The sequence below is a fragment of the Ylistrum balloti genome, unplaced genomic scaffold (assembly GCF_031769215.1).
Source record: "Ylistrum balloti isolate Yb309-2 unplaced genomic scaffold, AGI_CSIRO_Ybal_v1 Utg369790, whole genome shotgun sequence".
Classification (NCBI taxonomy): Eukaryota; Metazoa; Mollusca; class Bivalvia; order Pectinida; family Pectinidae; genus Ylistrum; species Ylistrum balloti.
In genome coordinates, this window is record NW_026781974.1 from 1,119,085 (window position 1) to 1,144,517 (window position 25,433).

The 25,433-nt window shown below is 34.6% G+C and overlaps 1 protein-coding gene across 1 annotated transcript; it reads left to right on the plus strand.

The window, feature by feature from the left end:
• The first annotated feature begins 896 nt into the window (after positions 1–896).
• Positions 897–24,970, plus strand: LOC132544291 (conserved oligomeric Golgi complex subunit 3-like). Its single transcript, XM_060207866.1, has 22 exons — positions 897–1,058; positions 3,145–3,273; positions 3,716–3,777; positions 5,909–6,074; positions 6,471–6,545; positions 7,404–7,496; positions 7,618–7,746; positions 8,333–8,451; positions 8,755–8,881; positions 9,517–9,608; positions 10,136–10,275; positions 11,111–11,271; positions 11,807–11,999; positions 12,744–12,844; positions 13,160–13,249; positions 13,727–13,847; positions 14,950–14,985; positions 17,528–17,610; positions 20,749–20,883; positions 21,042–21,248; positions 21,556–21,654; positions 22,441–24,970. Exons 1-22 carry the CDS (start codon positions 897–899, stop codon positions 22,471–22,473), a joined length of 2,553 nt encoding a protein of 850 aa, XP_060063849.1. The 3' UTR covers positions 22,474–24,970.
• Positions 24,971–25,433: the final 463 nt, after the last annotated feature.

The window sequence follows — 25,433 nt, forward strand, 5'->3', positions numbered from 1 at the left end:
TGTTACAAATGCTATGAAATTGTTATGTAGTATGTATTTAAATTCAAATTTGATAGATTTGAGCAATTTTTGCATCAATATGTAGTGGTGATACCTGAGAACTTTTAAATAGATGTTGCACAAGAAAACCATGATTGTGCAGTCATGTTACAAAATGGCCTCCCTTGCTGCCTTGTTAGAGTTTTGACAAGGTAAAAAAACCCACTTTGTTAGGTACCTTTCCTTAACATTCCCACCACTTTTTAGCTCAATGGCACCAGTGGAACTGGAGAAGAAGTTTGAAATATGTTTTTCAAGATGATGGCGATCTTGGATTTTAAACAGACTTTAAAATGACAACACATGGTCAGGACCATCCCAGGATCATTACAGACAAGTTGGAGTTAAATATCATAGGTGAAATGTAAGAAGAAAATTGAAATGTTGGATGACGACGACGGACGAAGCACAATGACTATAGGTCATTAAGACCCTTTGGGTCAGATGACCTGATAAGATCATGAAAAAAACAGCATTAGGATGAGTTACTGTAATTTAACGATACTGTGTTTTAATGTCTGACTCACTGCATGCTTCAATATCGAAATCCATACATGTAATTATTCTAAATTTAGACATGCTGAATATTTATTTTGTTAATATGTACATTGTATGTATTTGAATTTCCCGCCCAAATATCTTCACGCTGAGAAAAAATATTCTGTAATTTATATCAACCTTACCTTTATTTTTCGTTTTTGTTTTAGCATTCCATCGTTGATTTCGATCAAATTAAATTCAATAATATACTTGTAATTGAAAATGGTTTTATCTTTTCGTAATATGAATATTTGAACTTAACAGTGCGTTTCATTAAATTTACTTGCAATTCGTTAATTTTATAGAACCTATCAATAATGGCGGACACGTTGGCTTTACCTGTCAACCAGAGAGTGATACGTGATCGTTTGCATGCTTGGGAATCAACCACTGAATCCACAGCTCCACTTACTGGCACTCAGAAGGATGCTTTGTTGGAATTGACATCAAAAACGTCAGAAAGGCCATTTCCTAAAGATGTCAGTACTTGTCCTAATGTCGTTCTGGCCGAAACCGGCCTTGGCTCTTATCCATAGGTTCTCGGTTAAGGAACATATCTAGTTTATAAAGAATCCCATTACATTAATAATGATTTATCACTACAGGTGATTTTTCCAAAGTTGTATGTTTAATAAACCAGGTACATCATATCTTGTGATTTTTTTCTTTACATGTAAATTGTATGACAGTATAATGCGAGTATACATATGCTCCCGTGCCTTTATCAATTTGTTCTCGACCCGAAACCAACATTAGCCTATTGCTGGAAACTTGTTTCTGGTTGTTGATGCTTCTGATATATATAAATATATGTATGTATGTGCAATATATGCCTCCACATTAATAGCAGTAACTATAGTGTATAGTCTATATATCGTCTGAACATCAGTTCCTGTCCGCAATATGTTTTAGGTTTGACCATTGTATATGAGTTGAATTGTATTACATGAACTAAATGACCTAGCACACGGGTGTTATTGGTAACTGTATCATGTATCAAAAGAACAAAAATCTTGATTAAATCCATTCATTGTAAAATAAGAGCATTCGTTTCATAGGCAAATTTGGGTCTTTTTCTTAACACACATTTTTACATGCCAAACATCCTTCCAGATATCATAAAACAGCCAATCAATCCATCCTTGGAAGCAAGTATTTTGTTGCAGTCTATCAAGTGAATTAAAATTAATTGTGAATTATAGGCCACGCCTCATTGCAACTGCACGTCTTATATTGGGAAAAAATATGATTTTAAAATAATCTTATTTGGTGACTGCTTTCCAATTCGAATGAACAAGTGAATTGAAGACTGGCACATGAGGATATAATCTTATTTGAAATGTTTATGGTCTGAAAAAAAGGCAAGAAATGTAGCTTGTTTAAGAGAAAACAGATAAAACAACGAAAACTTTAATCTTGCCCTGTAGAAAAGCACACATGATCACAGAAATCTGCCATTTTCTGGAAATGGTTTTACATTGATTTTTTTCATTGAAATGTCATTCCCATTGTAAGTGATGATTTTATGAAAAAAATGTGCATTTCTGGGCCACTGTAAGGCTAACTCAAGAGTCTCTGTGATACAATGATATCACCAGAAACAGAAGTGAAGACATGTTTCCGATACATGTCTGTTATATCAGCTGAGCAAATTTGTGGTTGTATTTTTGGATATCTTTCAGAAAAATACTGTTTCACCGGTCATTTTATTGAATAAATTCCATAGTATGAACACATTTCAATGCATTAACAGATTTTTTACATACCTCAAATGCAGGTGTGGTGTTCTGCCCAACCTGTTAGGTGTTGGGGCATTTTGGTAACAAATCGTGTAGGGACAAAGGAGAAAGACAATTCAAATTGATTCAATAGTTTAGCCAAAGAAAACAAATAAACAGCTTTGAAAAACACATTTGTTGTTGAAAACAGATATAATGTACCTGTTACAGTAGTCAAATATTTTATAAACAATATCATTTATTTACTAGGTACACTTTACACACAAAGAATCCAAATGGAATTAAAGCTAACAAGTTATTGATGATGAAGAACCATTTCATGGCTGATAGACAAAAAAAAAAAAAAAATGTTATGCTTTTCTTAGAACACCAATTAATTGGTTGCTGCATGTCACACAGGTGACACTGTCAGACATTATTAGGAAGAGGTGACATCACGTAGATGTTTAAGAAGATAATGAGAAATGTGATCAATGCCAACTGTTCAATTAGGCTCTCAAATGATTCAGTTACATATTTGTGGCAATTTTTCATTGTTAGGTGTGTGTTTTTGTAATTCAGCACCAACTTCTTAAGCCATCATTTACTCCTGTCATATACAGGAATGAGACCATATTATTAGACATTTAATCCTCAAGCAATTCGATGATAAATTTCCAAATTTGTAGTCAGTCATGGTATGATCAAAAGCACAAATACAATGTAGCTGGTAATTGATGTTTTATTTGTAATAGATAACATGGCTTAGGCATGACATGCTCCAGGGAAAATAGGGTTATGTATAATAAATTACTAAAATATTCTTTTTCAATATTTGTGTTATCAGCTTCCAGAGGATGAAGTTCCATTTGCAATGTCAAAATCTCTGTCCTCTCAGTTGACTAGCGACGTCTACCAGGGAAACAAGGATTTTACTCTGTCAGATGACACAGAAAAAATTGACACTGCTCAACAGGTAAGAGAGAAGTACATGTATATATCAGGACATTGCATGGTCAATTTGTAAGAGATCAGAAATGTAACTTGATATATATATGGTATGACTTTTGCCTCCCTGACTAGCCATCTTCTTTTTTTAATGGATTCTCTCAGATCACAGATTTTAATTTTGTATGGATTAGCTGTTTTATCATATTCTAGACTAAGCTATAGTGTCTATCACATTCGTTCAAAGAAGTCTACATTCTTGTATTTTAAACTGTGGGAATACCCAGTGGTATGTACGGTTATGTTAATATGTCGTAAAGTTGAATCATATCCGACACATATTTATTACTGTGATAAGAAAATTAGGATTTAGATGCTATTGTTCCATAGTAAATACATTCAGCTTGAACATCAGACTGTTTTTGAGCAGTATTTTACAAGTTGTACAAATGTTATGGATGATTTTTTAGTTTTTCTCCTGGTTTTCCACGGTGGAAGAAGACATTGAGAGAGATGAAGAGATAACTTACAGGTGAGAAACATTAACATTAACTGACAATTATTTGTATGTCTTTCTTTGAGATTAAAAGATTATAAACAATTAATCAGAAAAATCCAACACTAAAAATAGCAAAATATCTCTATATGTAGTGGTAAACATGCTAATAAGTGGTGTTGTGTTTGGTTGGTGTAGTAGTAACACACTCACCTTTTACCTAGTCATCTGGGGCTCGATTCACAGAAAGGGCATAGAAAGGTATGGGGTCGCCTGCCAAACCATGTGGGTATTCCCCAGGTCCTGTGGTTTCCTTCAACAGTAAGACCCTTTGTACACTTCTATCTTAGCCAACAAGAGTGATAGCTTGTTTCACAATTGTTGTAAAATAATTCGTATTTATAATTACTGTATATGGAAATTAGATGCATTGATTTAACTCAATCTTCATAAACTTCATCAAGAAATGAAACCTAAAGACTAAGAACAAGCCACATGTAATTTTAAAATTTATGCCATACTATTTGTGCATTTAAACCATCATTGCAAATCAAATTAATATAAATCACCCTTTTCGTTCAAATATTTTGATAGGCAATTGAAGGTTTCTCTTGAAATATCTATATTATAGTGAATAATAATAATAATAATAATATACAACATTTATGTAGCGCACTATCTATTTTGACAAAATGCTCTAATGCACTTCACAATTACATAATAATCTTACTACAAAATTTACAGAACATGTATAACACAGTAATCAACATATGTAACACAGTAACCAAATCAAGTAAGTAGTGGTGAAAGTATGTATATACAGGACGTCTGCGTGAGAGTCTAAAATGCAGACGTAAACAGGTGGGTTTTAATATCCCTCTTGAATTTGGCCAGGGATTTTGACTTTCTAGTAGCAGATGGTAAGCTGTTCCACAAAGTGGCCGCTACCTTTCGAAAGCATCGGTTACCATAAGTCACAGTCCGAGAGTTCGGAATGCACAACAAGGATTCTGTCTCCGATCGTAGTGATCGTGATGGCCGATAAACGGTGACAAGTTCCTGCAAATATTCAGGAGCTGTTCCATTTATTGCCTTGTATGTATACATCAAAATCTTGTACTGTAACCGGAATCGCACGGGCAGCCAATGCAATAAGTAAAGGACTGGTGTAATGTGGTCCCTCTTTCGAGTACGGGTAACTAGGCGTGCTGCGGTGTTCTGTACCCTCTGCAGGCGGCTCAGTAGTGTATCAGCTACACCAACGAGTAACGCGTTACCATAGTCTAACCTAGAAGTAACAAGAGAATGTACCAATGTCTTGCATGCATCTGTGGTGATGAACTGACGGATACCCCCAATGTTTCTGATTTTGTGATAACAGGAACTGGCAATTGAGTTTATCTGTTTCTCCATGTTCAGAGAGCTATCAAAGTGTACACCAAGGTTTCTCACAGCTTGGACGGCCTCAATAGTTTGGGCATCGACCTTTAACTGGAGACCTTTAGTGTGTTGATACTTGTGGGAAAAGACGATCAGTTCTGTCTTTTCCTGATTGAGCTTGAGCATATTTGAATTCATCCAAGCACTGATGTCATTTAGACAGGCTTCAAGACTTGCTACTATTATGTCCCAGTTGTCTTGAGGTCTGATAACCATGTAGATTTGTGTGTCGTCGGCATAACAATGGTACTGAAGGTTATGACGACGATAAATCTCCCCGACTGGTTTCGAATAAAGACAGTATTTTCTAGGTCCCAGAACGGACCCCTGAGGAACTCCGAAGTCTAAGGTTTTGCTGTCTGAAACAGTTGATCCAATGGCAACGCACTGTCGTCGTTCATTCAATATAATTTTTAAACTGGATGTGCTAATAGAAGAGACCATTGAGTATACCTTCATTTGAGGTAATTGTTTTACATTAGTAGAATGTCTTTGGGAGCTGGAATCATGATATTGCTGGAGTGTGTTGGAGGGAAGGTTTTGCATGTATTTGGACTAAGATTGATTAGATTTAGGACTGGCCATCAAACTGATGAAGCTTGATGAGTACAGATCTATTGAGAATCATTTCTAACTAAGATAATCAGTAGGTTATTGAAATAGTCTTCAGATACCATACTAATACAAACAACACCTTGTATTATAAAGATGTATAATTTATATACAGACGTTACATAGAGGAGCTTAGAGAATATCAGAAACAATGTGATCAAGTCCTGGAAGAAGTTGGGAGCGCTTTAGATTACCTCTGCAGTCTCCAGGCCCACTACATCCACGTCTCCACAAAAACAAACGCTCTCCATGATGCCTGCGAACATCTGCTTGCAGAACAGGTATTAGTTCTGGAATGGTTCTTGTTTATAATTGTCATGGATGGATTTCAGTGTTTTGCAGAATGTATATGAGATTCATCTAAAGTATTTACTCTAAGAATATCAATGAGTAAAAGCATGGGTAAAAATCACTAAATCACAGGGTCCTTACTCCAGAGTCGACTCTGCAGTCCTAAAGGTTTTGGTTGTGAGGGGAAAGTAATATCTGATTTCTTGGTATGCTGTAATACCTCGAGTCATGATTTGTAAATCTAGGATCTAAGATAAATTGAATACTGATGTGCATTGGTACACTCTAAAAATTAAATTGTAGTATGCTATATATTTGGGAGGCCAAATAATTAGCTTAATATTAAAAAACAACAGCTAACCTATATTTATGGAACATTTTTGCAGACACGCCTCATCAACACAGCAGAAAACATCAGCAATAAGTTGTCTTACTTCAATGAGCTGGACCGAATATCTTCAGTAAGTGACCCAAGCATGTTATAGTGTGTACAATTTGTATTAAACAAGTTATGTAAACAAAGCATAAAATTGCCTCACTTGGTTTGTTTGGCTTAAAGTTTTTATTTAATATCTTAGATGTAACTGAAATTATAGAAAAATTCTTTAACGTGTAAGGAAATTAAATCTTGAAGCGTATTGTTCATCAGATGTTGTCTTGCTATTGCTAAATACTTAGGAATTGTTTATTATTGAACCTATGTCACATTAACTTGTATATATTTCTTGACATGTCTCCTGTTACTTAAAATATTTGTCATCAAAACTTTTGTATTGTATTACGGTAACTAGGGATGACAAAATGTAACTGCCTAAATGTAGGTCATTGTGACCTAATGTCTAGACTTTTGATTTTTATCTAATCAAATATATTATTAGGCATCTTGGACTTTGACAATAAGTTTTTATCTCTTTTTCTTAAGAAGTACTGTACTGGATGGATCTTTGTCAAATGTTATATATAAGTTCCTCTTGGTCTCTAGCCGTGCCCTTTTGATATCTGGTCTGATCATAAAAACCAAAATGGGTTAATAGTTTACCATTTTTGATTTGACAATTAGAGATTAATAATGTTGGAATTTTCAAATTTCACATAATTTAGAACAAGAATGGAGAAAGAACATAAAAGAAGGTAAAAGACCCATCTTTTAGAAAAGAAATAAAGAGCAAACAATTGTGGGTGCCAAGATCTCTCTGGATCCCAAGATTATCTTTTACTTTCATTGCTACATCCAGAGTATGTGTCTGTACACAGTATTTCAATGTTTTACTGCAAGCAGTGGAAAGTTAAAGGAGTATGGAAAAACATTTTTGTTTCAGAAACTTGGGTCTCCCACTCTAACTGTCACCAATGAATCCTTTGTGCCCATGCTGTCCCGGTTAGATGAGTGTATACTGTATATATCAAATAATGTAAGTAAACATCATTTACAATTAGATATTAACATTATTATTTTTTAAAAAAATCTACATTTCAGTGATATTGATATATAGTTTCTAGAAGTCTAATTCTGATGATTTCTTCTGTTTTTAGGCACGCTGTAAGGAATCTGCAATTTACCTCACCAAGTTTAGACACTGCCTTGCTCGTGCTTTAAATCTTATTAAATGTCATGTGGTACACATCTTACAAATGGCTACACAGCAAGTGCAGCCAACTAAGGTCAGTACTATGAAAGTTGATAGTGATAGCACTGAAGTTTGGCTGTCATTCTAACAAAACATAGGATCGAAAGTAGACATTAGTTCATATTGAATATTTGTTGAAATTGAAAATATGCAATGAATATAGTTTCTTGAAAGTTCTGTAATTAAGAAATCAAATTTGAACAGGGAATGTGCATGTCCATGAATCTGTATTTGGTATGGAACTACAAACTACTTTCACTTGGCTTTCAAAGGCAATATGAATGCCCAGGACCCCTGTTCACAAGGGAAGGCCACTTCTGTTCATTTACATACCTTACAACATTCCTACTGGCATTTCATGAGTTGTTAATACACCACTGGTTTTACTATAGCAGTGCCATACAATGGTCAATATTAAGATGTGAAATTACTCTTGTTATCAGTTGAAGTTTTAAATGTTTCTGGTGATTTCCTTGAAGAAATCGTTTGATGAGCATAACATGAATCCATTAATTTCTGCCAGAGAGAGGGAGCAAACATCCTTAAGTCTGTATGTAAACCTCTATATGGTAATGAAGTCTACTATTGATTTTAATGGTAACTTTATTACCTGTTTATAGGATACTGTCAGTGTTGGTGACAATGCCTTCACATTATTCTATGGAAAGTTTCGAGCCAACGCTCCTCGCGTGAAATCTCTGATGGAGGAACTGGAACAGAGGGTAGATAAAAGTCCAGAGTAAGTGACATAGTGTGTATGTGATGGGAATCCAGGTATAGTTGATTCCAATGATGGACAAGATTGCCAGGAAGCTTGTGATTATACTGACTAAATTTTAATGCAGCTTTTCATCAAGTTTCCTCAAGTTTTCTGATTGATATTATTCAAATGTATGCTTGCAATGCCAACTAAGATTATTTTCTTGGTGCTCTGTTTTTTACCTGGAATGGAGGGATGGCAACACAGAGTTGAACCTCTCTAACTTGCAGTCTGAAAAATATGGAAACTTGTATACAACAGAACCATTTATATGATTTTCAGGTATGTACAGATACTAGCGGATTGTCATCAGTGTTACTTTCAACAGAGAGAGGTGCTGTTGGGACCAAGTGTGTCATCGACTGTTACAGACCTGGCTACAAAACACGCTCGTGACCATTGTGCTCTGGTGAGTATTAAGCTAATTTAGGTTGATATTATGTAAAATTTTGTTGGTCTGGCTGATTCATTCCTCCAACAATTGCTGTAGTGACAGGTTGATGTGATACAAATTGTCGTCAGTCAGGCATAATACATTCCTACGGCCACTCAGTATACAAATCCGTGTAGTGGTAAGACAGATTGGGTTTTTTTTTTATCCTCCCACCATTTTATGGGAGGGTGTGTGTTATAGAGTTAGCTTTGTCTGTCATTCGATCCCATCATGTCATGTCATGTCACTTCCCTTTCTGAATCAATGTTGTATCTTCTCAGATTTGGTTCATATTTACCACCATAGTAACCTAACATCAAATGTTACATCTGCACTTATTAAGGTTGATCTTCAGTCAAGGTCCAAGGATCAGAGGTCATACATTTGCAGGGATATTCATATCCTTATATAGAAAGACATTTTGTATTTTTTTTTTTTTATGTCACCAACCAGTCTACCAAACACAGCAGCATTGGGTATACACTGAAGTAATAAGGTTGAAGTGCTTTTGTGGCCTAATTTCGTTTTTGACTATAGTGTTTAATATAATAGTAGAGGTTTTAATGAATTTTTGTTTGTTGTTTGATATAATTGTTACAACATTATAACAGATGAGAAGTGGCTGTGCCTTTATGGTCCATGTATGCGAGGACGAACATCAACTCTACTTCAACTTTTTCTCCAAACCAACTGAAAGATTAGAGTAAGTTTTGTATAATCTTCAGAACCCCTCAAGATTTAAGACTGCTGCTTACCGTAAAGCTGTGTTGTTTGAAATAAATCTTGTGCTTCAGGATCCCCGATAACTCATCTCTTAAGAAATATGATCACAGAACAGAATATATGTAGGAATTTATTCTGAGGGATAGAGTATTTTGAAATGGAAACACTACATGTATCTCCAAGAGAAAGGTCTTACAAGTCAGGCATTTTATCCTATCATCATTTTTTAAATCAATTTATCTTGATTGATATCAATTTTCGATGCATGATTAAAGGGAGACAAATCTGTCATTCTCACAGTATAGTAAACAATCTTTAAAAGTGTTTTTCAATGTATAGATATGTTTTACAAACACTCCATTACCTAATAAGCATTCTAAATTTCAAATTTCGTATTCTTGTTTTTCATACTGTTCAACTAATGTTTCTTCCAATACATGTAGATAAATTGTACCAGTATTTCCATTTGTAGATGAACTGTACACATACAAATGTTTCTGTTCATAGTGAGATGTTAGAACACCTTTGTAACAGTCTGTATGACATGTTCCGACCTCTCATCATCCACATCAACCACTTGGAAACATTAGCAGAGTTATGTTCCATCCTCAAGATAGAGATGCTTGAGGAACATGTACAGAATAACGGTAAGCATTGGTTAGAATGAGATTGATTAATTTGGTTTAGATAGATTTAGAAGATGTTTATTTTTATTTATTGTTCATTGAATAGACAAAAGTGTAAAATGACTCTCATATACTGCTAGCTGTCTGACTGAGGTAATGTCAGTGTTTTATCCACTTCATCCCTTATTTTTCATCATTCAGATTGAACTTTAAGACACACCCCACTGTAAAATATAAAATGTTGATGTATAGATACTCTTGTCATGTTCTTGGCCATAGACAAATCAATATAATGAAATGCAACAAAAAAAAACTTGAATGATAAGTGAAAAGTCATTACTGATGAAATTCTTTATGTTATACTAGAAAAAAAGTGTCAACAAATGTTTAATGGTACATATGTACTGTATTTACCTACAAAGAGCACCTTAAAAAAGGGGTAAACAAATTAGATACAAAGCTATTTTGATCAGAAAGATGATAGTTAGCTACTGACACCACAAATGTTTGTCAAGAGCTAATAGGAATATTATCCTGTGTAGATGGATTGTACCTCATTCTGTAGTATTAAGTATTGATATTTAATATTGATTTATCGGGAAGCTTAGAACTATAGTAAAAATACCGAAATACAATGGTTTTAGTTTGATTCTGCAATATCTGCAAACCAAGCTAAAACCATTTAGGAGAGACCGCACAAATAAATAGCATGCTTGTCAAAGAGATCAGAACTGTTCCATAGCTATATTAAGGCCAGTGACATGAAACAAAACACAATACATCTTCACTGAGTTAATGAATAATTGTAATCTTAGTAATTTTGAAAACTGAAATCTTTGATTCAAAATATTTATAGTGAAAGAGCTTGGAGCCTTTGAGACAATCTGTAAGCAGATGTTGATGGATGTACAAGAGCGACTTGTGTATAGGACATACATTTGTATCAAGGCTGACATTCTCAACTATAATGCTGCCCAAGGTGACCTTGCTTACCCAGAGAAGCTGGAGATGATGGAGGTAGGAATAACTTTATGGTGTTACAGGATTTTGAAATCAGGGGAACCTTGGATTGCCTGTGATTCTCGTTATTATTTTTCCTTTACAGACTTAAGTGAATGTTGATTTTTGTACATATGTATAGATATTTCTCAGTCCCAGTCAGGAAAGAGTTTCCTATTTTATGTTCGCTATCACCTTTATACCATGTGTTATTTCATTCAAATAGTGTCACAGTTCAGATATACACATGTACTTGATTTTGTTCTAAAGTTATCAGATATATGGTGGAAATTGATTGAATTATGGAGCTAGTGCACTTCCCCATCTAGTTTTTTTACTTTCCCTCTGATTACTTTGGATTTTTCCCTCCGAGGCTTCAAAATTAATGCCCTTTGTCTCACTGACGAGTCCTAAATGGACAAAGCAGCTGTATGATAGTCTATTTCATTGTTTCACTCTTCTGTATCCAACTCTAAAATTTATTTAAAGGTGCTATTCACTTTAGTGTATTTTGCACAATCTTTTAAGAAGTAAAATGTTTACCGTTTTGCAGAGTATAGCAGAGGGTATTAAAAACAGTCAGAATGCCAAGGAAAGGACATCCTCAGTATCGTCAGTGGGTGAAGGTCACAAAAGGTCACTCTCAAATGTTTCCAATACCAGTCTGGAGGTAGCTGAGATTACAGATGGTGATCAGAAAGAGATGGGCCCACCTAATGTTGGAGGGGACCCACAACATCCTCAGGGTTAGTACAGAACTGAAAGCAGGTCTTGACCACTCAGGTGGTGGTACATTGGCCTACACAACTTCTGGTGAAGATCCAAGGTGTGTAGTTTAATGCTCCATATCGATGGCAGTTCATGTTTCTCAGGAAATTTAGAAATAGCTTTTTGCTTTCATAGTTGTGTTGTTGGTCTGGACACTTTGCTCCTGTTGTTCTTTGTTAAATTATTCACCTTACAGAATACTCAAGGTGATCGTGATCACTGAATGTCATGGTCCTTTGTTTGATGACTCACCTCACAGAACATACAGACTGGCCATGATTATAGACTGTCATGGTCCTCAGGTGTCATCAATATGGGTTCTAGTTGTGCACTCCACATTCTGAACTCATCTGATATTAAAAGTGACTACGAGCAGCCATTTATGGTTTTGATATTGGAAGTTTGTAATTCTATTTCCTAAGAACAGATGAAGGAATAATGATAAAAACGATAGATATTTTCAATAAAGGTTCAAATTGTGTATTTTCAGCTTCATTGGATATTCGAGTATGCTGTGAACTTCCAGTTTTAATTCCATATCTGCTTCATTCTTTTTACAAAAATACTACTGTTGTATCAGTATCAAACAATGAATAGAGAACAGAAATGATCAGTCGCAAATACAATCTAAATTAAAATAATCGATGGTACCGCCAAGATTCCTTTAGGATCCTTTTAAATGATTTTAATATTTTTATTTTTTGGATTATGTATATATATAGGGACCTCCATGCCTCTATCTCCTGCTGACCTCCATGGTATGTGGTACCCGACAGTGCGCCGGACACTAGTCACCCTGTCTAAGCTCTACAGGTGTATAGATGTAAGTACAATACACAACACTACTCACCACAACAACATGAAAGTATACTATATTTACTCTGGAATAAGCTAGGGGAAGTAATCACACTTCCTCTCACTTTTATCCAAGGAGTGAGAATATTTACAAAAATCATGACATTAATTTTTATTCTTGTGAACAGCAGTAGATATGACTTATCATCGCTTCAAGTGGTATCTGTTCTCTTAATGTAAATTCAGAAAATACTTTCTTTTAGACAATGTTATTTTCTGTCTGTAATTAGGATTCTGTTACACTATATCCCTACTGTTATTCTGTTATATTATTTGTTAACAGAAAACTACCTTCCAAGGTCTGTCTCAGGAGGCACTCCAGTCCTGTATACAAAGTCTACAGAACGCCAAGGATGGCATCACAAAACGCAAGGTCTGTTGTGAAAAACATCCGACATTTATGTCAACTGCTCTGTGTTTGAAAGCTGGTAGGCACTGGCAAGATGTAAACCTTTGATTCTGTTGATCTGGAAACAGGGTCTAGAAATATCAGTGATTGTGTAAATTTATTCTTCTTTTGATAGAGTAATAAAAAAGTACTCTTCTGAATAAAAGTCCTAGGTTTTGTGTGAAGTACAATAAAGTAAAAAGGTTTGAAAAGTTGCTTCCATTTATTGAAGGGGAGAAAATATGAGAAAATCCTTAGTATTAATTCCAAATTTCAATGTCTTTTTGTCATGCAATTTAATTTGCACCATCATGTTAAGGAATAAAGTTATATAGTAAAATATTGAACTTAAATGAATGTGAAAAGACCAGATTAAAATGTTGTAGTATCCTATATAAACCCCTTATTCACTGTAAACATCTATCTATATTCACCTGTTTATTTTTATTTTCAACCTTCCAGAATGTATTGGATGGAGAGCTGTTCATCATCAAACACCTTCTGATTTTACGTGAACAAATTGCTCCTTTCCAAGCTGATTTTTCTATTAGGGAAACTTCACTTGATTTCAGTAAATTCAAAGGTAGGTATAATAATGATATGTTGCAGCTTATATTTATGTGTATATGCTATTTATTTATTTTTTATGGGAGGATATATATTGAAATTTTATACTTTGGTTGAAAATAGACTCCTTTGAAATTGATCACCAGTATACATTTAAAATTTTCATAAAGTAGGTGATTACTTTGTGTTGGTTAATATTTCTTTCTTAGGTACTAGTACATGCAGCCAGACGTTCACCTCAGTACATGGTTATATAAATGGATATATATCAGTGTGTATCACTTCTACAACTTGTAGCTACATACAACACCCATGTGGTGCTATCATCATATACACATATATGTGTTATTTTATATCAGTCACATTGTGACCAAAAATATCATCAAATAATCAACATGCACAGATGACTGGTTTAGAGTAATCATGTATTAATATGTTACAATGACTTTTTTTCTGTAGATTTCTTTAGTTTTTTGGGTTATTTTGACATGAATTATTATTTTAGATTCCTTAGAAAATACCACTAAAAACAGTTTCCTTTCAGCAGTAAAATCCATATTTGTCCAGTTTGAAACACATAGCTAAAGTACATGTGCATTTGTGGTAGTCAGGAAAACTCACAGTCTAGACATAATGTGAGGGAACAGATTCCCATAACATTACTTATACTCATCAGTCAAACAAACTAAGGCATCCAAGCTAATATGATAAACCACTTTTTGAAAGTGTTTTTTTGATGATTTCTAACTTGCTAAAATTTCTGTGCAGTTTTCTGTTTCACAAGCATTCTCATCTTAATCTGAATCAATGATCTAGTGGTTTGATGTGTATTTCTGTTTTTTATAGAATTCCTTTAAATATTAAAGCACTTTGATTCCATGAAAAAATTATCACATCTTTGTAAATTTGTAGATATGAAAATTAATATGAAGCAGAGAGTGTTACTGTACCTTTTTGAAATGCCTTTAACTCATTAAAATCCCTTTTTAAATAAACATTTTGTTATGTTCGGTATACTTTTATTTTGTTCTTTAATTTACAAAGTCAAATAAACATTCATAGTTGAGAATGTTTGGAGTTTTTATTAATACTGCTACCATGATTTATTTACTGTGCAGACCTGAGTTTATCACAAGCTGGGCATAAGTTTTTGGGTAACTATTTTCTGCTGGCTTTTTTTCACACTGGGATAATTTTCACCTCATCAAGAACAGTGTTCTCTCATTTGTCTTTAAGAGTTACTTCCTTGTCTGAATGTACAGTGCCATATACTTGCTGTCTTTTATCTCTTGTTAGCAAAGCCATGCTTTGACTTTATGATTGTCTCTTTTTTTCCATAACAAAAGTGCAGAGTTGACTGAAAACATGACATTAGTGTTAGAGCCCACAACCAGTGTTAAGATATCATATTTAGCTCTGTTTCAAAATTTTCAAATACTGCAACAGTAAAATTTAGTATATAGGTAGGTGTACAACTTAAATTAAAAGTGAGGTGGAGATTTGAAGGATGTTTGTTCCAAGTTTTTTGGGTTAAAAACAAGAAATTTTGACAGATATTGGAAATTAACTTGAAATCAAAAAAGAATTATCTTATTTAGAAAACAGATGTTTTGCTGGTTTAATAAATTTTGTTGTTCTGGATTCTTGTCTTTGGAGCCATGGTCATTTCTGATCAGTAAATTAAAGAAGGGATCAGAAAATGTGTGATACTGCAGAATATTAATGTTTTTGTGTGAAACTGGCAAAATAAAACTATCACTTTTGTCATTTGTCATAATATTGCTCTTTAAAGTCAGAAAAATAATGGGTACATGTACTTTATAATAGATAACCAACTCAGACCTATATTAAGGTAACTGATTGTCCTCTCAAGTCTGAAACACACTGAAAATACTTGATATTCTCCTCTTTACATTGTCTTGGGTTTAATGTTATTAGATTGTCTAAGTGATATCAGATATGACAAGTTTGAACACTGTATATTGATAAGCCTGTAAATTATTCCCAGTATTTCATTCTGCCTGTCTGGTGTTGTCTCCCTTTGTATGTATTATCTCCCCTTGTATTAATTATCACCACAGTTTTGTGTATTATGTCATGCTGTCTGTGCAATGTTAGCATCTTAGTTCTAGCATGGTGTAGGCTGGTGGATTGCAACTGCATCTTATATTTGTCAGTTAAGGCATGCAGTGTAAACAAAACCACTGTTAAAATTTTAGCAATCACTCATCTTATGTTACTGTGATTCATAAACATATTGTCAAAGGAAATTGTCTATGCTAAGTAACATGGCTGGAAATAGTTAAGTAGAAGCTAGACTTCAGTTAGTTTGAACATATATTAAATAACAGGTTTTGTGATGTCAATATATAAATAGAGCTTTGGTAAAGCATGCATGGAAAAATATGGACAATGCAATGTCATGTTTACATGTATTTTAAACTACTTACTTTCTTGATGCCTACTCTCCAGCTTGTTAAGTTTATCTGTATCAAGTTTGCTTTTAGTTTTGTGGGGTTTTTTCTGTTGAGAAGAACAGTTACAATAAGTAGCTCATAGTGAATATAAAGTAGATAAATAATCTATTAAGTGCATTCAGTTTCTTTTTTTCTGTAATGATACAACTTGTGTTTGTGTTTTAGGTCCACCAAGTCAGCTATCAGCTATGAATGATGAGTGTGCATGTTCAATATGTGTTCTGATAAGAAGGAAATAGAGTTCAAATGACATATTTCTGAAGTTATTTTATGACTTCTGTACATTAAGTGAATCAGTTTTATGGAAAACCTGTATGAACTTTACACATAATAATCCATTAAATCACTCTGGTTATTTAAAGCAGTCTAGTGTTGTGATGAGAAGATACTGTCTGTACCGTGTTTGTCTTGTGACTAACTAAAATGTAGTTCTTTGTTTATTGTTGGTAACTGGGTATCTGTGTTAAGATTTAACATAACAAGTCAGATGTATTTAGCATCACCATCATACTAACCCTTACAACACTTGTGTTGACGGTCTGTAACATTTCCTTTCAAAGGAAGATACATGTATTCTAATGCATTCGTTAATCAGTAAATATGAGATATTGAGTGACTTTGTCATCTTAAAACCAGTTTTGCCATATTTCACTTTACCTTATTTGGACTTTGTCATCTTAAAACCAGTTTTGCCATATTTCACTTTACCTTATTTGGACTTTGTCATCTTATAACCTGTTTTGTCCTATTTCACTTTACCTTATTGATAACCTCCAAAGAATCATTTATGTTAAGTCATAATATTTGAAAACAATTTTTCTTGGATGAAACACAATTAAATTTGGCAAAAAAAACACTGACCTTGGCCTAAGATCACTTAATCAATAACATGAAAAATATGACGAAACGAAAAAGTCAGGATAGAAGCCTGAAAGATTGCAGACACTGAATGGTTTGTAAACTTTTAGAAAAAGACGACATTTCATACACTATACTATGAATGTCACTTCTCTGTAGATTGAGATTGAATGAGAGCAAAATGGATTTGGTGGATAGTGTAGTATCATTCTCTGCAGTTGAATCCTAGCTTCAGATGCCTCCCTGTTTTTATAGTTTGACATGATGATAATAATTTCCTAAACCAATATTTCCTTATCTTCCTACAATGCCTGATAATATGATTTGATTTTCAATGTAAAAAATAAATTTCTAATTGCAGGTGCAGCATATGGTCTTGTAAACAATAAGTCCAGGCTGTTTGCTTTAAACAGCACCAATGCATTACTACAATTCATACTGGAGGTAAGATCAGCATGTATGATATATCCTAAGGTTTAGATATAGGCATGTAAAATTTAATAAAGGCATATATCATTGCTTTTATGATACAGTATGATATGGCTTATAGCATCACTAGTGATGATAAGACTTTTCCAGTAAATCTGATATAACTTTATTTATAGTTTTGATTGAGTTGACCAGTCATATCGGTAATTTCTTGTCCCAGTACTGAATTCATCAATTTTTTTGTTTAAACATTTAAAACCAATTTGTAGGTGATTAGTCAGTTAACATCTAATCCTGGACACTCCGGAGGTTATGTTCACTATCACTCTCTGTAAACCTGGAACATTTCATGGCAAAATTGAAGGCACAAGAGAAGTAATTTGATTGGTCCAGAGTAGGGCTCTGGAGAAAAAAACTGACATAGTTTCTGTGTTATTAGGTCATCTGACCCGAAGGGTCCGATGACCTATAGTCATCATGCTTCGTCCGTCGTCGTCCGCCGTGCGCCGTGCGCCGTCCGTAAACTTTTCATTCAAACGACTTCTTCTCAAATACTAGAAGGTCTAGGGGGCTAATACTTGGCACAGAGGATACTGGCATGGAGCTCTACCAAGTTTGTTCAAATGAATGACCTTGACCCATTTTAAAGGTCACAGGGGTCAAATATGTTAAAATCTTTAAACAACTTCTTCTCATTAACCAAAAGGCTCAGAGTGTAGATATTGGGCCTGTGACATGCTGGGATGAAGGGCTACCAAGTTTGTTCAAATGAATGACCTTGACCCACTTTAAAGGTCACAGGGGTCAAATATGTTAAAATCTTTAAACAACTTCTTCTCAATAACCAAAAGGCTCAGATTGCTGATATTGTGCCTGTGGCATGCTGGGATGAAGGGCTATCAAGTTTGTTTAAATGAATGACCTTGAACAACTTTCAAGGTCACAGGGGTCAAATATGTCAAAATCTTTAAATAACTTCTTCTCAAATACTAGAAGGCCTAGGGGGCTAATACTTGGCCCATAGCATGCTGGCATGGAGCCCTACCAAGTTTGTTCAAATGAATGAACTTGACCCACTTTAAAGGTCACAGGGGTCAAATATGTTAAAATCTTTAAACAACTTCTTCTCAATAACCAAAAGGCTCAGATTGCTGATATTGTGCCTGTGGCATGCTGGGATGAAGGGCTATCAAGTTTGTTTAAATGAATGACCTTGGCCCACTTTCAAGGTCACAGGGGTCAAATATGTTAAAATATACAAAGGACTTCATCTCAATAAGCAAAAGTCTATGAGTGCCGATATTGGGTCTGTAGCATGCTGGGAGGAAAGGCTACCAAGTTTATTTAAATGAATGACCTTGAACAACTTTCAAGGTCGCAGGGGTCAAATATGTCAAAATCTTTAAATAACTTCTTCTCAAATACTAGAAGGCCTAGGGGGCTAATACTTGGCCCATAGCATGCTGGCATGGAGCCCTACAAAGTTTGTTCAAATGAATGACCTTGGCCCACTTTCAAGGTCACAGGGGTCAAATATGTTAAAATATATAAAGGACTTCATCTCAATAAGCAAAAGTCTATGAGTGCCGATATTGGTTCTGTAGCATGCTGGGAGGAAAGGCTACCAAGTTTATTCAAATGAATGACCTCAACCCACTTTCAAGGTCACAGGGGTCAAATATGTTAAAATCTTTAAACAACTTCTTCTCATTAACCAAAAGGCTCAGAGTGTAGATATTGGGCCTGTGACATGCTGGGATGAAGGACTACCAAGTTTGTTCAAGTGAATGACCTTGACCCACTTTAAAGGTCACAGGGGTCAAATATGTTAAAATCTTTAAACAACTTCTTCTCAATAACCAAAAGGCTCAGATTGCTGATATTGTGCCTGTGGCATGCTGGGATGAAGGGCTATCAAGTTTGTTTAAATGAATGACCTTGAACAACTTTCAAGGTCACAGGGGTCAAATATGTCAAAATCTTTAAATAACTTCTTCTCAAATACTAGAAGGCCTAGGGGGCTAATACTTGGCCCATAGCATGCTGGCATGGAGCCCTACAAAGTTTGTTCAAATGAATGACCTTGGCCCACTTTCAAGGTCACAGGGGTCAAATATGTTAAAATATACAAAGGACTTCATCTCAATAAGCAAAAGTCTATGAGTGCCGATATTGGGTCTGTAGCATGCTGGGAGGAAAGGCTACCAAGTTTATTTAAATGAATGACCTTGAACAACTTTCAAGGTCGCAGGGGTCAAATATGTCAAAATCTTTAAATAACTTCTTCTCAAATACTAGAAGGCCTAGGGGGCTAATACTTGGCCCATAGCATGCTGGCATGGAGCCCTACAAAGTTTGTTCAAATGAATGACCTTGGCCCACTTTCAAGGTCACAGGGGTCAAATATGTTAAAATATACAAAGGACTTCATCTCAATAAGCAAAAGTCTATGAGTGCCGATATTGGGTCTGTAGCATGCTGGGAGGAAAGGCTACCAAGTTTATTCAAATGAATGACCTCAACCCACTTTCAAGGTCACAGGGGTCAAATATGTTAAAATATACAAACGACTTCTTCTCAACAAGCAAAAGTCCATGAGTGCTGATATTGGGCCTGTAAGATGCTTGGAGGAGAGGCTACCAAGTTTGTTCAAATGAATGACCTCAACCCACTTTCTAGGTTTGGCTTGCTTTTTGTCAGATGACCGTTAAGGCCCATGGGCCTCTTGTTTAACATGTACTCATGTCATATTTACATAACTATAGTCCTGACCTATTGTAACATTGTAAAATAGAGTTGAGACAACATTACATGATGCCATTAAGGAGGAAAATGTCTTCAAGGCTGACATACAAAGACAGGTCTTCTACTAAATGTCCATGTAAATGTGTTTATTACCAAGAGATGAAAAATATCTTCCAAAAGGTTTTGTTTCATAAAAATTTGAAGAATTTGATTAAAAGTTTTACTTTTAGCTCAACAGATGCAGATTACTATGACACATTCTTATACTTGTTTCATAAATCTTCTTGGACCATGAAAAGTCATGATAAATCACATATGATCTGAAAAGTCTGATATATAATTAATGCATATTTTCTCGTGAAATTGTGAAGAAATAATGGGCAAAATGATGCAAAATTGATTTTGCAGGGAACGCCACAAGTGACTGAATATTTTGTTGATTCCAAGAGAGATGTTGATCAGCAATTGAAGAAAAGTTGTGAAGATTTCATACACCATGTTACTGGGCTGTTTACAGAACCACTTCAGACATTTCTGTCCAGGGTACGTATGTATGATATTGTAAATTGATCCTCTACAGAAATGCAATATAATCATTTAGTAGCATGAGGTACTTGTGATCATAGATATTAGTATAATCATGTGAATGATGTTTTCAGGCTGTGTAGATATTAGTATAATCATGTAAATGATGTTTTCAGGCGAGTGTAGTTATTAGTATGAAGACGGAGGAGCCGACCAGAAATGTAACACTACGACAACAGCCCTTTGCCACGCCAGAGAAGTTACATGATGTCATAGCAGAGACATATCGCAATCTCAAGACACGTCTCCCCACAGTCCAACGATCTATGGCTCTGTACTTGGCCAACAGAGACACAGAGGTCATTCTCTTCAAGCCAGTTAAGGTAGATCATGATAGATCACTATGAAATTTTGCATCCATTAAAAAAAAAAAACTATTAGCATTAAAAGTCATTCTTTTCAGTTGGAAAAAAGTTTCAGATATCGTCAATTTTATGTTGACGTCAAACCTTTTACATTAAAAGTAAGGGTCCTAGATCAAATGCTGTCAGTTGTATGGCCATAAGAATAATGAAGAGATATTTGTTGTTTCTAAATTTTGCTGATTGTTTGACCGATGTCTTTGGGAGACATAGCCTAATCACTCACATAGCCTTCAAACTTTTTCATGTATATGTTTTTGCCTTGAAGGTAAACATTCAGCAAACATTTCAACAAGTGGACAAGATTTTGGCTGATTATTACACAGAGGAGGACAGACAGATTGTGGCCTCTCCCAGCTCTGAACAGGTACAAATATAGTGTTGCTCAACTCCAAACAGGTGGTATAGATCATTACCTCTCCCAGCTCTGAACAGGTGCAAAAGTAGTGTTGCTTAGCTTCAAACAGGTGAGTAGATCATAAGCTTTCCCAGCTCTGAACAGGTACACAAACTTGTGTTGCTCATCTCCAAACAGGTGGTATATATAGATCATAGCCTCCCCCAACTGTGAACAAGCTATAACTATAATATTACCTTGTGGTAACAAGTGATGTAGATCATAACCTCTCCTTACCTCTCAATAAGTACAACTGTAATATTACTGGTAACTTTTATTGTAAAATTACCTAGCTCTGATCAGGTAAGATTTGTGTAGTGTGTCTGGTTGCATGATTGTAGACTTACCTAGATCTGAACAGGTAAGAAAAGTATAACATGTCCAGCTTCAAACAGGTAACACTGATTGTAGACTTACCTAGATCTGAACAGGTAAGATAAGTATAACATGTCCAGCTTCAAACAGGTAACACTGATTGTAGACTTACCTAGATCTGAACAGGTAAGATAAGTATAGCAAGTCCAGCTTCAAACAGGTAACACTGATTGTAGACTTACCTAGATCTGAACAGGTAAGATAAGTATAACATGTCCAGCTTCAAACAGGTAACACTGATTGTAGACTTACCTAGATCTGAACAGGTAAGATAAGTATAAAATGTTCAGCTTCAAACAGGTAACTCTTATTGTAGACCCTGTTTACTGGATGCATTCTTGCCTCACTACAGCACTAATACATTGTTTGATTTTGTTTCAGATTAATTTATTGCTATCAACATCCAAGTCCTGAGGAGTGTAGGAACAGTGTTAATATCTGTGATACCAGTCCCCTATAGACACTACTACAAAGTCTGGCGATCCCCAGGCATCTTATCATTATAGGGACATTTTCATGTGATTTGTTGTTATGATGTCAGGTCTCTCAGTTATGGTTCACAACTGTAAGCAATAAGTTTTACTTACAGTAGTCTAATTAGGTAGTGTGTAAACCACATTTTTCAGAATTTTTTACTGTAGACATTATAGAAGGCTTAATTTCATTCAAATTGTGAGGGATAAAACTTGAACAGAGGATAATAATTATTGAAGGAAAGAAATAACATGATTATGTAAATTAAGTCAAACTTGTGCTGGAAGTCAACAGGATATGTTATCACAAACAGATACAAGAGAAGAATTTGCTGGAACACATAAACAATCTTAATTAAAATGGGGTTTTGGTGTTATCAGAATTCAACATGATAAAGCTTCACTGCATTTACTTTTCTAAATTTTTCCCTGATCAACACAACATGTGAAAGGAAAAGAAATATTTTTGTCATAATTGCCATTGACGCCTAATATGGAAAAGGTGGGTTATTATGTTGAATGTAATTAATACCTAATAGTACCCAGATGTGTTAATTACATTGTTTATTATTTGGGTTATTTTGTGTAAATTTACATAATAGTAACCAGAGGTGATAATTTTTTTTATTTTCTTTTGAATTTTTTTTTTTTTTCATGTAGATTTATATATATATATATGGCGTTATGTTTATGATCATATCAGTACACAATACTGTAAGGTATAAGGACTATAGATATTCATATTTATGACTGACCTATTGACGTGATGTGCAATACATGAATCATGGGGACGGAGTATGTTGTGAGGACTGTATAACAAGAATTGTTTGATGTGGAGGAAACTTTATTATTGTCATAGCTAAGTAAATCTTGAAACACTTTTTCTTCAGGTATTTATTTTGCATGATAGGTTTACCATCCTAATCTCGACATGACTAGAAATTATATTTACTTTAGAAAAGCAATATCTACTGATGTTTAAAGGTCATCTGACCCAAAAGGTCATGGTAACCAATAGCCTTTGTGCTTCGTCTGTCGTCATCCGCCGTGAATAAACTTTTGACATTTTAAACTTCATCTTAAGTTCCACCAGTTGGATTGATCTCCAACTTGCATGAAATGATCCCGAGATGGTCCTGACTAAGTGTTGTTATTTTTCTGGATGGTCTGAAATCCAAGATAGAAGCCATCTTGAAAAAAACATATTTTAAACTATTTCCAGTTCCCCTGGTGCCATTGGGCTAAAAACTTGTGGGAATGTTAAAGAAAGGTAGCCAATAAAGTGTTGTTATTTTTCGTCAAAACTTTGACATGGAAGCAAGGGAGGTAATTCTCTAACATGATTGTGCAATCATAGTTTTCCTTTGCAACACTAATTTCAAAATTTCACCAGTAGCATTGAACTCCAACTTTACAGTCAAAATGTAGGTAAGGCTTCTTACAATTACCTATTGCTCACCAAACCTACCATCTTCATCATGGAAAACAGCTTGTAAGTAAGTTTTCATTCAAAGAAGAAAAAATAACCCTTCTCCCTACTGAAATTTTTTGTAGTCAGATGACCGTTAAGGCCCTTAGGCCTCTTGTTTTAATAGTGAGGGAGGTTATTTTGATGGAAATTATGTTTTTTCATTTAATATATGAGTATTGTTGATTTAAACGTAAAGATGGTACATTGTAATACAGATGGTCTAGCACTGTAAATGAAACTCTAGCTGAGGAAAGATATGGTTATATTAGAGGGATGTATATGTGTGCAATGATAAGGCCTTTGTGATTGTGCTATAACTTACATTGTATAGAATGATGTATGAAAACTTAGTTTTGCTTGCTTATTTATATGATTTGCTTGTAACTGAGGAAGTTGATACCTGGTGATTATTTCAGATAATTCCACTTGTAAGAAAATTAGAGTCTACATCCGTACACTATTACTGCAACACACCTTTTATCATGTGTGTTGTCAAATGTTAATAAGAAATTCCAAATACAATAGCAGAATTTAATTACAAATAAATCAATTATTACAGACATGCTAAGGATTGTAAACAATAATATGTTATCATACTTTAGCTTTTGGTGCATAAGAACATGTAAATTATTTATCATTAATCAGTTACTGGTTAAGTATATTGTTTCTTGTTACAAATATTAAATGTGTACAAATCCATTCATGTCATTAATTGGTTGGGATGCAATAGATTTTAGCACACCAAGGAATTATCCTGGATCAAGGTCTGTCCTTTATTTGTTAGGTTTGTGTGATTGAGTTTTAAGTAGAACAGGCTCTTGGACGGACCAAAATATCAAGGTTTTTATATATATGTTACTTATGTGATGGTCTGAGTGTATTATTTACTATCTAGCAGCTGTTACTGTATAGTTTTCACTGGGTAAATTTTATACTTGGAAAATTAAAGATAATGTGATGGAAACAACATTTTAGTTGTGCAGTTTGTACTGTCACTGCTAAACTAACATACATGTACATGTATGTTATTTACTGTGCCTGTGTTAGTCATGTGTTCTAACAGTAGTTTGTTCATGGGTTCATGAATGAAATATTTACACTTCCTTTTTTAAATATATTTTAACTGCTACCTACGAATTTTTGGAATATTGTGTTGTGGCTGTGAGTGAGAAAGGTGATTTCATTTTCCCACAGCAGGATTTCTAAAAAATGTCAACCTCACAACAAGAGACATATATACTGCAGTTGTGAAGTAATACATATGTTGTACCTACCAGGTATTGGGGCTACATTGGGATGAATTCCTTTTGCACATCCTGACAAAGAGGGATCACTCCCAACCCATTTCAACCAGCACTCAATTAACTAAGAAAAAGAATAAACATTTGTCCTAATTTGCCCAAAACACTACTATATTGATACACTTATGG